Source organism: Mustela nigripes, chromosome 2, assembly GCF_022355385.1.
Source record: "Mustela nigripes isolate SB6536 chromosome 2, MUSNIG.SB6536, whole genome shotgun sequence".
NCBI lineage: Eukaryota > Metazoa > Chordata > Mammalia > Carnivora > Mustelidae > Mustela > Mustela nigripes.
Genome location: NC_081558.1, coordinates 13,018,126 through 13,031,192, shown reverse-complemented (window position 1 = coordinate 13,031,192; position 13,067 = coordinate 13,018,126). Strand labels below are relative to the sequence as shown.

The 13,067-nt window shown below is 46.8% G+C and overlaps 1 protein-coding gene across 6 annotated transcripts in view; it reads right to left on the bottom strand.

Annotated features, from left to right (window-relative positions):
- Positions 1-9,195: 9,195 nt before the first annotated feature.
- The window catches only part of NWD1 (NACHT and WD repeat domain containing 1), a 61,817-nt gene continuing 57,945 nt past the window's right edge, over positions 9,196-13,067 (bottom strand). For all 6 annotated transcript variants that reach the window (XM_059389320.1, XM_059389321.1, XM_059389324.1 and 3 more), the window contains 2 exons: positions 12,897-13,002; positions 9,196-11,353 (listed from right to left, as the gene is read on the bottom strand). In XM_059389320.1, coding sequence (XP_059245303.1) covers positions 11,052-11,353; positions 12,897-13,002 — 408 coding nt within the window. In that variant the 3' untranslated portion in view covers positions 9,196-11,051. The remainder of the gene's footprint in view (positions 11,354-12,896; positions 13,003-13,067) is intronic.

Sequence of the window (13,067 nt, the reverse complement as noted above, 5' to 3'; positions counted from 1 at the left end):
TACAGGCGCATCCACTTGTGTACCTATCATCTGTGGCTACTTTTGCACTATGAGAGCAAGGAGAGTAGCTGTGACAGATCCTAAGATGTGCAGACCCTGATATATTTACTGAAAAATATTTGTGGATCCCTGGTTTAGAGGGTTGATCTGACAACGGGCCAGGGGCACACAGCACTACAGAGGGCCTTGCCAAGTGCACTTTTTGCTAACTGGCTCTAGACTTAGTTCCCTTCTCCTATCTTCACTTCATTAGCCCTGATCACATCATTTCCCCAGTGGACCAGTTCAGGAGCCTCTTAAGAAGAAAAATTACTAAATTTCTCAAATACTTAAAGCCCATTGACAAGTCCTTGAAACAGGCAGAGTGAACTTCCTCTAGGAACTCAACTGCTCAATGTTACTACTTTGTTAAGGGCAAAAAGCAGTCTTAGCCTGATCCCCAGGATCCTGTAAATCTACTTTAACATATAAAAATTCCTTTGGAAACTTCCTTTATCTTTAACCCCCAAGATACATGTAGGCAATCATCCCAAGCATATGACCCACCAATATACATCTGAAGGGTCTCATGACTCAGATTCTATTAGATGTAATAAATGACTTTCCCAGCAATAGCCAGCCCCCTCAAGGTCCTGGAAAACTTGCTTCCAAAAATTCCTTAGAGACTTATGCTATCCCTAACCCCCTCCCAACCTGGAAGTATATAATCAGCCACTCCTCCTGGCCCGGAGGGCAGCTCTTTCTGCCCATGGGTCCCGCCCCATGCTTTAATAAACTCACCTGTTTTGCACCAAAGCTGTCTCAAGAATTATCTTGGGAGAGGGAGAAGCAGGCTCCCTTGTGTTCCCTCTCTCACTATCTCTCTCTGTGTCAAATAAATAAATGAATAAAATCTTAAAAAAAAATTCTTTCTTGAACCCTAACATATTTCCCACATCAGCAGGAACCTGGCCCTTACAAACCTTTTCTTATGGAATTTTCCACATACCCTCTCTGCCTGCCCAGCCTGGCTGCTCCCTGGCCCCATGGGTCAGCACACACCATTTCTCTTGTCAGAAGCCCTGTCCTATGCATTCTTCAAAGCACAACTTAATTTACTCCCCCCGCCCTTGCCACCCTCCCCAGTACATCACTTTCTTCTTCTTCTTCTTTTTTTTAAGGCTTTATTTATTTGACACAGAGACACAGTGAGAGAGGGAACACAAGCAGGGGGAGTGTGAGAGGAAGAAGCAGGCCTCCCGGGGAGCAGGGAGCCCCGATGCGGGACTCGATCCCAGCACCCTGGGATCAGGACCAGAGCCAAACGCAGACGCCCAACGACTGAGCCACCCAGGCGCCCCACCCCCATCACCTCCTTTTTGTGCTTCAACTCTAACACAGATTCCTGATAGAGAGCTACAACTGTGAACATTTATCAAATGAATGCACTTTCACACAATGACCAAATGGCATTTCTTTTTATACGTGAGGAAGCGCGGGAAAGCTAAGAATACCTTGGCAGGGAGTGCGTCGCTTGCCAAGCTCCGTGTCAGGATTGGAATGGTGAACAAAACAGGCAAGACTCTTGCCCTCATAGAGGTCTCAGTGTTTTCAGAAAGATAGGGATCAAATAGTCACACACACAAAATGCAGTTTGAACTGTAATAGCTCCTTCAAAGAAAAGATGTAAGTATTAACACTTACTTTGTTCCAGTTACTGTGGCTGAGTCCCAAACCACCCCAAGATTTAGAGGATTGAAACGACAACATTTATTTGCCCTGCAACCTGCAATTTGAGCACTTGGGCAGGGAAAGCTCATGGCTCTGGTCGCTGGGTAGTTGGAAGGCTGGGGCTGGAATCTTCTGAGGGTTTGCTCCCTCACACATCTTGTCAGTTGCTGCTGGTTGTAGATTGAAACCCACACCATGGCTGTTCCCAGGAATACCTCCCTGCAAGTACGACATGCAGCCTTGAAGCGGGAGAGTGAGGTTCTTGTCTCACGGAGTCGAAGAATGAGTCTTGCTGACAAAGGAGGGTGAGCAAAGCAATCAAGTTTTATTAAGCAAAGATACAGAAAAAGCACTCAAGAGCAAGAGGGGTCCCGGTAGGGTTGCCAGTGAGGGCTTTTCATCTCTGGCCTTTTATTAGGACTCAACCAGGAAACTTGCCAGTGGCTAGTTAGGTCAGTGGGTCTGGAGCCAGACATGACATTTATACGTTGTATGAAGAGTCTTTGTTTCTTATGACATCTGGGATCTATAGATCTATTTTGCTAGGTCTGATTAATCTAACGTCTCCTTTGAGGCCTGATCATTTTTTCTGGTTAATTTCTATTTTCTGTGGTTACAGTGTAATTACTAGAAAAACATGTTACCCCTAGCAGTTGGGATAAGGGTTCTGGTTTTTCTTCCCTTATCTCTATTTTTGTTCTGTCCCAGTGTCTGGATACCTGAAATACCCTCAGAACCCAATTGGGACCCTTAGTCTTTCCCTACCTGAAGTCCCTTCCTTTCCCTTTTCAGCCTGAGCATTGTGGCAGCTGAGTTCTAAGAACGATTGTCCTGAGAGAACCTGGGTCACTGTCCTGATCCAGCCTCAGAAGTCGAATTTCCATGGTAGTCTTTTCATAGTGACTGTTACAAAGTCCCTCCTAAATTCAGGGCATCTGGGTAGCTCAGTTGGTTAAGTCTATTCTTGGTTTTGGGGCGCCTGGGTGGCTCAGTGGGTTAAGCCTCTGCCTTTGACTCAGGTCATGATCTCAGGGTCCTGGGTTCGAGCCCTGCATTGGGCTCTCTGCTCAGCGGGGAGCCTGCTTTCCTCTCTCTCTCCGCCTGCCTCTCTGCCTACTTGCGATATCTCTCTCTGTCAAATAAATAAATAAAATAAAATTTAAAAAGTCTGTTCTTGGTTTTTACTCAGGTCGTGAACTCAGGGTCGTGAGATCGCACCTCACATGGGGCTCCACACTCAGCACGCAGTTTAAGTGAGATCCTCTCTCCTCTCCTTGTACCTCCTGCTTGTGCTCTCTCTCTCTCAAATAAATAAATTAAAAAAAAAAAAAGGATTTCGTTTATTTGACAGACAGAAATCACAAGTGGGCAGAGAGGCAGGCAGAGAGAGAAAGGGAAGCAGGTTTCCTGCTGAGCAGAGAGTTCCATGCAGGGCTCAATCCCAGGACCCTGGGATCATGACCTGAGCTGAAGGCAGAGGCTTAACCCACTGAGCCACTCAGGTGCCCCTCAAATAAATAAATCTTAAAAAAATAAAAAGTCAAGTACAAAAGGAGGGCAAACAGACTCCAGAACCTGAGGAATGGCCAGGTTCTGGAATAGCATAGGGGACAGAAAATACTGCCATGACCATTTTTGGAAAATGCTACCTGCCACCTCTGGGGATTTAACCTGGTCTAGCAGGGGATGAGGAAGGCTTCCCAGAGGAGGTGGCATTCTAGGTGAGTTCTGAGGGTTGTGTAGGCATTCACCATGAAAGTCAGAAGGAGTTTGGGTGCCTGGGTGGCTCAGTCAGTTAAGCATCTGCCTTCAGCTCAGGTCATGATCCCCTGGATTCTGGTATCGGGTCCCACATTGGGCTCCTTGCTCAGCAGGGAGCTTGCTTCTCCCTCTGCCCCTCCCCCTCTCAAGCTCTCGCGCTCTCTCACTCTCTCTCTCTCTCAAATAAATAAATAAAATCTTAAAAAAGAAAGAAAGGAAGAAAGAAAGTCAGAAGGAACCGCTGTACGAGAGCCCTGCGAAGGGAAGCAAGGTGGTGCATTTGAGCTTAGAAAGGGCAAGACAGAGACACCAGAGTTGTGGGATGGCAGAAGAGTTCAAGGCTGGCGGTGGGGACGGGGAGGTGCAGGGTAGGGGTGCCGAGGCCAGAAGAGGCAGACCACTCATCCTTATGGGCTGAGTTAAAAATTTTGGTCTTGGCATTTTGCACCGGTAGAAACCGCGCGTGGGTTTTCTCCGAGTTGCTGTTTGAGCAGCTTTGAATTTGGAAGCAAATGCTCCGGCTACTCTGCCGGGAAGCGATTGGAGGGGGGCCAGGGAGGCTGCGGGGAGGCTGTTTCATCATTTAGAAGGATGATGGTGGCTGAGACCAGGAGGGGGCCAGTGGAGATGGAGAGAAGGGTGGAGGAAGGGAGCAATAATCAGAAGGTAAAGCAGAGAGAGTGTGGTGCTGGGTAGATGGGGGGGGGGGGTATGAGGAGGAAGAAAGCCTCGAGGATTCGTGGCTCCCAGCCCAGAAAGGGATTCAGCTCAGTTTCAGTGCATTCCTGTATGAACATCAGCTAGGGCCGCCTGAACCCCTCGAGGCCACCAGATGTCTAGACTGTCACTCTTACACCAGCGCCTCCGGGCAATCTGTTAGTCACTGTCCCGGAGAGCCAACTGCACTGCGTGGGCTTTTGACACACCGTGGGGGTCCTCACTCCATGCCTCCCTGCCTGCAAGGAGTATGAGTCTGTTTGCATTTCAAGGATCCCTTGTAGTTTTCCATTCTTTTTTACGGATCTCATGTGGTCTGAGGAAGCCCTCAGTCATTTGGAGAACAGGAAACCACAAGGCTATTCTACGTTGGGTGTGTGTGCACACGTGTGTGTGTGTGTGTGTGTGTGTGTGTGTGTATTCAACATGTGGAGAGTAGTACAAAAAATCTTTCACCCTTATTTTTATAAAGCATAGAAAATGCTGAGTTTCTTTCCTTTACTGTTTTCATCTACACGGACAAAATTAACAACCTTAAAGTTGACGGTTTAAAGATTTGTTTGTTTGTTTATTTGACAGAGAGGGACACAGTGAGAGAGGGAACATAAGCAAGGGGAGTGGGAGAGGGAGAAGCAGGCTTCCCTCTGAGCAGAAGCCCGCTGAGGGGTTCGATCCCAGGCCCCTGAGATCAGGACCTGAGCCGAAGGCAGACCCTTAACGACTGAGCCACCCAGGCACCCCTAAAGCTGGCGGTTTAGATGGACCAACACACATTTCCCACCATTTCACAAGCTTGATAACACTGTGGTAAGATTCATAGGTGGGTCTTTCTTTGGATAGTGTTCTGGCAATGTTAGAAAGACAAGTTCAAAGGATCCTACTATTGAACTAATCTGAGTCTTTACAGATGGCAAACTTTATGACCAAAATCTCTACAGTCCAGAATCATGTTGTGGCAGAATTATAAAGCAGGCCCCGAGATTCTCACCTCTGGTATGTGTACCCTTCCTACCCTGCCCTCCTAGAGTGGGGGCAGGACCTTTGAGTATAATGGATTTCACTTTTGCAACTAAGTCACACCACATGACAAAGGTAAAGGGATTTTGGAAGTGGGCTTAAGGTCCCCTTGGGTTGATCTTGAGTTCACCAGAAAGGAGATTCCTTGGGGTGGTCCTGACCTAATTAGGAACATCCTTTGAAAGACAGTCTGGAGGTCAGAGCCTTGAAACAGCAGAGAGGTGAAATCCTGCTGGCCTTAAATAAGGAACTAACTACGTTGTGCATGCCTGTGGACAAGAGCAGTCTTTAGGAGCTGAGGTCTACAGTCTTGTAGCAATGAGGAGCTCAGGGCTGCCAACAATCTGAATGAGCATGGAGGAGGGCTGTGAGCCTCTCAGCGAGATCCCAGCCCGGCTGGTGAGATCCTGAGCAAAAATCCCAGCCACAGTGAGCCTGGACTTGCAACCCACAGAAACTGTGAGTTATCATTCGCAGCTGCTAAATGAGCGGTACTTCGTTTTGTAAAAATGTCTACCTAATCCTTTTTGAAGTCGTCTTGCCAAAAATGTTTACCTTGTGATTATGATGTGTTAAAAAACAAAATTCAACCAAGTAAATTTAAAGATCGAGTTGACTTCATTCAGTGATTCACGAATTGGGCAGTATCCTGTCTAGCAAACAGAGACGAGCGCTAAGGAGCAGTAAAAAATGGAAAGATATTATAGACAGAGCGGGGCAAGAAAAAACAGATGATCTTATCTTTCTTTGGGGGCTGGAGGGACTCCATCAGGTGGATTACCTCACTAGGGCTGACCAGCAAATTCCAGACCGACTGGTTAAGATTCCAGTCCTGGGAAGAGCTATTAAATTAGGTATTAAGTGTTGCTTTGCTGATGTGGAGCTTAGCACAAGTGACTATTCTAGGCCAGCTGTTTCTTTTCTTAAGATTTTATTTATTTATTTGACACAGAGAGAGAGAGATCACAAGTAGGCAGAGCAGCAGGCGGCGGCGGGGTGGGGGGGAGCAGGCCGCCTGCTGAGCAGAGAGTCCGATTCAGGGCTCGATCCCAGGAACCTGAGATCATGACCTGAGCTGAAGGCAGAGGCTTAACCCACTGAGCCACCCAGGCGCCCCAGCTGTTTCTTTTTTAACAGATGTATCAATGTAGATTTATCAAGTGTAACTAAGGTACCACTTGATAGTAAAGGGGAGCTGTGCATATGTTGGAGCTTGGGGTACATGGGAAATCTCTGTGCCTTTCACTCAATTTTGTTGTGAAGCTAAAACTGCTTTAAAAATTCTGTTAGGAGCACCTGGGTGTCTTAGTCCATTGCCTGCCTTTAGTTCAGGTCATGATCTTGGGGTCCTGGGATGGAGCCCCCCCACCATGGGGCTCCTTGCTCAGCCAGGAGTCTGCTTGTCTTTCCCCCCACTTGTGTGTGCATGTATACATGCACACTCTCTTCCCCCCCACCCCCTGTAGATAAATAAAGTCTTAAAAAAAATCTGTTGGGACTCCTGGATGACTTGGCTAAGCATCTGCTTTTGGCTCAGGTCGGTTCCTGGATTGAACCCCGTATCACATGGGGCTCCTTGCTCAGCAGGGAGCCTGTTTCTCTCTCTGCTGCTCTCCCTGCTTGTGCTCTGCTTTCTCTCTGACAAATAAATAACAAAAATCTTAAAAAAAAAAAAAAAAGATTTCCTCCTGCCTTATCTTTAAAAAAAAAAAATCTGTTAAAAAACATTTTACCTTGGGGCACCTGGGTGGCTCAGTAGGTTAAGCCTTTGCCTTTGGCTCAGGTCATGATCTCAGGGTCCTGGGATTGAGCCCCACATGATCTCAGCGCGGACTCTCTGCTCAGCAGGGAGTCTGCTCCCCTTCCCCCCGCACCCCCGCCACCTGCTGTGATCTCTGTCAGTCAAATAAGTAAAATCTTAAAAAGAAAAAAAAGGTTTACCTTGAATCTAATCAAGCCTTAAGATCACAATCATCGCACTTTCTTGTAAAGGGCTGTATTGGCTTTTGGAACTGTACATTCCCTGTCACTAAAGAAAGCTGCCCTAGGCTGTATGTAAATGAATGGGTGTGGCCATGTTCCAATAAAACTTTATGTACAAAAGCAGGTGGCAAGCCTGCTCTAGAATGCAAGAGACTAAAAGAACAAAACAACCATGTGCCACCCGTGAACAAATCTTGATTGGATCCTAGTTTGAAAAAAAAAAATAGCTATAAAAGATGTTTTAGGGCTGAGCAGGAAATTTAGGGATGCCTACTGAAAGATATTAAATACGAAGTAACAACTGTTTGTTTTCATAGGTGCGCGGTTACGTTCGAGAATAACTTTATTCCCGAAAAGCCGTCTCCCGATGTATTTTGGTGGTGAGGAGTCTTGACATCACCAGAGTCAAAATGAGGATGAGGCAAGTTAGGCCAGTTCACTCCAGTGCAGGGTCAGATCCCATCTTTAATTTAAAATGTTGATATTTTGTTCAGGATGCATTTTTTAAATTCATTTTGAGTTTTTTTAAAGAATAGTAATAAAATATCACTTACTTTGATTGCTACACCCTTAAAGCCTTCAGCCCCTGAGGGGCACCTGGGTGGCTCAGTTGGTTAGGCGTCTGACTCTTGCTTTTAGCTCAGTTCATGATCTCAGGCTCGTGGGACCGAGACATGTGTTGGGTTCCACGCGGAATGTGGAGCCTGATTGGTATTTTCCCCTTCTCCCTCTGTCCCTCCCCCCCAGCCCTCGTGGGCACTCTCTCTCTCTTTCATGCAAAAGGAAAAAAAAGCTTTGTGCCTGAGATGAGTGCCTCAGTACTCTCATCCAGTCTGGCTCTTACTTTGAAATGTTTTAGCGGAAGATTGACAGTGATCAGGCAAATGTTAGAAATAAGCCCTAAACTTAAAGATACAGAAAACAGATTGGGGGGGGGCGGTTACCAGAGGCAGGGGAATAGGGTTGGTGGGGAAAATGGGTGAAGGTGGTCAAAAGTTATAAGAGAAATCCAGTTATAAGACAAGTAAGTTCTGGAGATGTCATGTCCAGCACGGTGAGTGTGGTTAGTAATACTGTAAGGTATATTTGAAAGTCACTAAGAATAGATCTTAGAAGTTCTCATCACGAGGGCATCACGAGGGGCAGCTGGCTGGCTTAGTGGGTGAAGCATGTGACTCCTGATCTCCGGGTCATGAGTCTGAGCCCCATGTTGGGTGTAGCGATTACCTAAATCAATAAATCTTTTAAAAAAATAAATAAAATCTTAAAATCTTAAAAAAAAAAAGTTGTCATCACAGGAAAAAAAAGGTGTAACTATGTGTGGTGCTGGATGTTAACTAGATTTATTGTGGTTATTGTTTTGTGATATATGCAAATATTAAATCTTTCTGTCATATACCAGAAACTGATAAAGTGTTATATGTTAATTATATCTCAATTTTAAAAAGTCTCAGGGATCTCATATATACTGCAACTAGAAGGTTGTATATTCCACTCATCTCGGGACTGTCCAATTTTTTTTTTCAGCTGTCAGGAGTAATCTTTTTTTTTTTTTTAAGATTTTATTTATTTATTTGACAGACAGAGATCACAAGTAGGCAGAGAGGCAGGCAGAGAGAGAGGAGGAAGTAGGCTCCCCGCTGAGCAGAGAGCCCGATGTGGGGCCCGATCCCAGGACCCTGGGATCATGACCTGAGTCGAAGGCAGAGGCTTTAACGCACCGAGCCACCCAGGTGCCCCAGGGGTAATCTTTTAAAGTCCCACCTTTTCCTCTCAAAAGCATCCCAATTCGGATGCTCCATGACACGGTCCTGCTTTGTGTAGGACAGTGAGGCGGGGATTTTGATAATCTTGCTTTCATCCTGGCCCCGCCAGGGCTGAAGACTTCCGGCTAAGTCACTCATTAAAGTACAGAGCTTGTCAAACATTCTTAGCAACCCAACTTCTTTCTCGAATGAGAGCTCGCTGCAAAAAACTCCAACAGAACAATTCAGAGTTGCATTTTATTAGTAAAATTTCTCTCCTCCGTTCAAAGTAGTATTTACTACAAGCCATGGATTCTCACTGAGGTTGTTGAGATGGACACACACATTTTAAACCCGAAGTTTTAGCTGAAATCTTACTCTGTCACAATGTCCACTTTCTTGCTGCATTGGGCAAAGCTCCCATTTCACTGAGGGGTGGTCCCAAAGAGTAGCTTTCCTCAAGAGCTCCCATCAAAATCTCAGTTAAATGAAGATGGCAGGAGAATCCTAAGTTAGTCCAGTATCCTAAAACCCGCTGCCTCATCCAGCTGGCCATGCATTTTAAAATTACAATTTAAAATATTTTTTTCAAAATGGAATTTGATGCTAACATCTGCAGAACTGCCAAAGCCTCCCTGGGAACCCTAGTTTGGGAAATGACTGAAGAAGTCAATAGGGTCACACCTCGCTTCGAAGCCTCTGTTTCTAAGGTTGTTTTTCTAAAACTGTCTGGAAGCCAACAGAGGGGAGAGGGAATAGCACCTTGAAGTTTGGACTTTCCTATTTATGGTGAAAGCCCCAGAAGCAAGGGCGGGGGGGCTTTTGGAAGGCTACGGGCAAAGAAGAAAGATCCATTTCAGTGAAACAGAATCAGTTCCTCTGTTGAACTTGGGGAGAGTAAAGATGGTCGAAAAGCTCAGCAAAGAGATGTTGGTGACTTTTTCTGTCCACTTCCGAGAGCTTCCAGTTTTTTAGATAAAAGACCATCTTTATCCTCAAAGTTGGGGAACCAGGGAGTAGGGATAGAAGAACTAAAATAGATTTCTTGTTTTCATGCTGGTTTGGGTCATGAAGTTGCCTCCTGAACTAGAGACACATAGGCTAAATGTGCCTGTGGATGTAAATTTGAGACAATCGCCAACTTCTAAGAGTGGGAACATTTTGCATAACAGTCTGGGTTTCCGACTTTGCTTACAACAGCAGGTAGCTCTTCCCGCTTTTCCCCATGGCTATTCTGAGGTGGAGTCGGGGTGCCCATATCCACCCAGGGCAGAACACACATCCTCCACGTGGTCCAGGGTCTCCTTTATTCTCGACTGTTCCCCCAGGTGCATGGCAATCACCTAGATTACTTGCTGGCCCCATGGACATTGGACTTGTCACCTATGGAATGGTCATGCTTCTGAGACTAAAATCAGAGGGAAGTGGATAAACAGGATAGGGACAGGATGTCTCCTGGTTCTCATTTCCCAGAGCTCTTGCGCCTGAGGCTTGACCAAATCACAGCTACCTACCAAGGCTCAGTTTCCTCATCTAGAACGGATATGGATACTCCCACTCTCGCTGAAGTATGGGCTATGATAGAGATCAGAAAATAGCACCTGATGCTTTATAAATTATAAAGCTCTGTGGTCTACATCTGTGGTTTGATCAGTCTCACATCCCTCCATCCTCCCGCTGCCTTGTACCAGCACCCTAGGTCCCCTCCCAGGCTTAGCCTCTCCCAAGCTCAGGCAATCTGGGTGGATGCTACTGACTCCATCCTTAGCTCTGGTGAGCACTGGGTCAGATGGGCCCATCACAGCACTGCATTCTCCCAGAGACAGGTGCAGAAGCTCACTGGGGCCCATAGAATCAGGGCCAGTGCTTTGGTTCAGATGGCTGGCAACAGGGAAGGTCTCTTTTCTACTGACCTTGGCTGTCATGTTGTTGACCTGTGGGTAGCTGGTCTTTGACTACAGCCAAAAAGGAGAGAAGAATGGAAGGGTGGTGAGAAACAGGGTTTGAGTTATATAACCTGATGCTTTGGGTCCAGATATACATCAGCACATACATACTCTTTGCATCAACCAGACTGAATGGGGCTAACTCACTGGAGTCCCATGACTTTTGGGAGTTCTACACTAGCAGGCAGACTTGGGAGCGTTTGTTTGATTTGCACTCATTTCCCTGGGCACTTGCTGATCTCAAGTCCTGGAGTGTTCCGGCAGCAGCTGCCAGCTCTTCTCTCTGTCTGGATTTGACCTTCCACACCGCCTTCTTGAAGTTCTTGAGAGGGTCCTGCTGTGACGTTCTCGACGAAGGGCACTGGAAACGCTCACGGATGAGATAGCCGTGTCTAGTGGGGGCGATGAAGCCATTGGAAGTTGGGATGATCCTGTTCACCACAGCGTGGACAAACTGGACAGCCAGCAGAGTGCCTTTTGGGGGTGGAGGGCAGGGCACTAATGAGAAAGTAGGGGCTACAGAGATCCGATCTCACCCACTGGAGAGTTGGCTGCATGGGGTCAAATCCTTCCTATGCCCCTTACTAGCTTACACACAAATTCTAAACTCTTGGAGCCCCTCTTGCTTCCTCTGCAATATGGGGATGACAACTAAACCCACCTGCAGAGGGGAATTCCAAGATCTGAAAAGGTCACAGATGTCACGTGCTTTAGTATTAGTTTTAGCCCAGAGTGAACTCGGTAAATATTATTAGTGGAGCAGGAGAGATTGTGAAGCAACCGAGGAGGGGCCTTTAAGGCCACAGTCCACAGATCTCAGCTTCTGAACCACCTGTGACTTTTTGCCAGACATCTTTGCCATCAAATAGTAGACTACAATCTATTTGATTGCACTGTATTTTATTACAATGTATTCGAATCTACCCGATACTCATTCACTCACTTGCTTTGTGGCCTTGGACAAATCTCTTAATGTCCCTGAATGTCAGCATCTTCACTTGGGCGCCTATCCCCCTTCCAGTGTCATAAGGGGTCCGTTCTCTATAGAAGACCAGGTAGGAGAGTGACGAGGGTGACCATGGGGACCAGGCAGACCAGCTGCAAACCACTGGGTACCAGTTACTCATTGTGTGACTTTGGGTAAGTCACCCTATCTCACAGAGCCTCAATCTTTGCTCTGCAAAATGAGCTGGCTGTCGAGAGAATTAAATAGCTTAGTGACAGTACCCAATACACAAAAAATGTTCACCCTTATTAATATGCCTCGAAAGTAGTACTGAGCAGACCCAGAAATGTGGGGTTTTCAAAGCAGTTGGTCTTAAGCAAGCTGCCCCTATCATTTATAGAGCGTAGGGCAAGAGAAGGAATCGGGGCCCATATCCTATAAGGTATAATATGTAAATGTTGCAAAGCTAGCTAATAAACTATTAAGTGAAATTTTCTCTATCATCCTTCACTGATGGATGTACCTTCAGAACCACCTGGAAGGTCATGCTTGGGTGGGGAATTGTAAGGCTTTTCAGTCCCACTATAGAATGTAATGGTGTGGGAGGGCCAGTCCCAGCTCTGAGCAGCTTGCTCTCCTTCTCTTCCCATACCCAGCTGTGTCCTTCACTCCTAAGGGCCTGACACATATGCATCCAGACCACCTACCCAGCTCATGCACCCAGACTCCATGCTTATCACCCCATGGTCAACCCCCAAGGCTAGGGATGCTCATACTAGGGAAGACAGTCCACCCTTGAGAGGATGAGCCTGGGGAAGAGGACTCTCCAGGCCTTGAAGAGGACACCATCCCAGGCGGGGAGAATGTTTCAGGGTTCCAGGTACCATGGGTCTAGAAGAGGAGATGTAGCTCCAGGGGGAGCTGTCCCTTTGACTTGCAGACACCTCTCTCTAGGTAGCTCCCTCCCAGCTTGGGAAGGCCAGGGCAGGGCTCTGCAACACCCAGAGCCCAACACAAGGCCTCCTTCTCCAGATCTAAGCTCAGTCTTGCCCCTGAAGCAAAATGACTCACCGTCTAGCACACTCCAGACGATGATGGAGCGATCCTTCAAGCCCGCATACACATACTTGTCATCCATGGAGAAGCAGAGACACTGGACTCCCCTACAGTAAGAATTCTGTAGAAAAAGACGATGTGATCTGGAGTGCAACTGAGATACCCAGGAGACCCACTGAAAGGCAT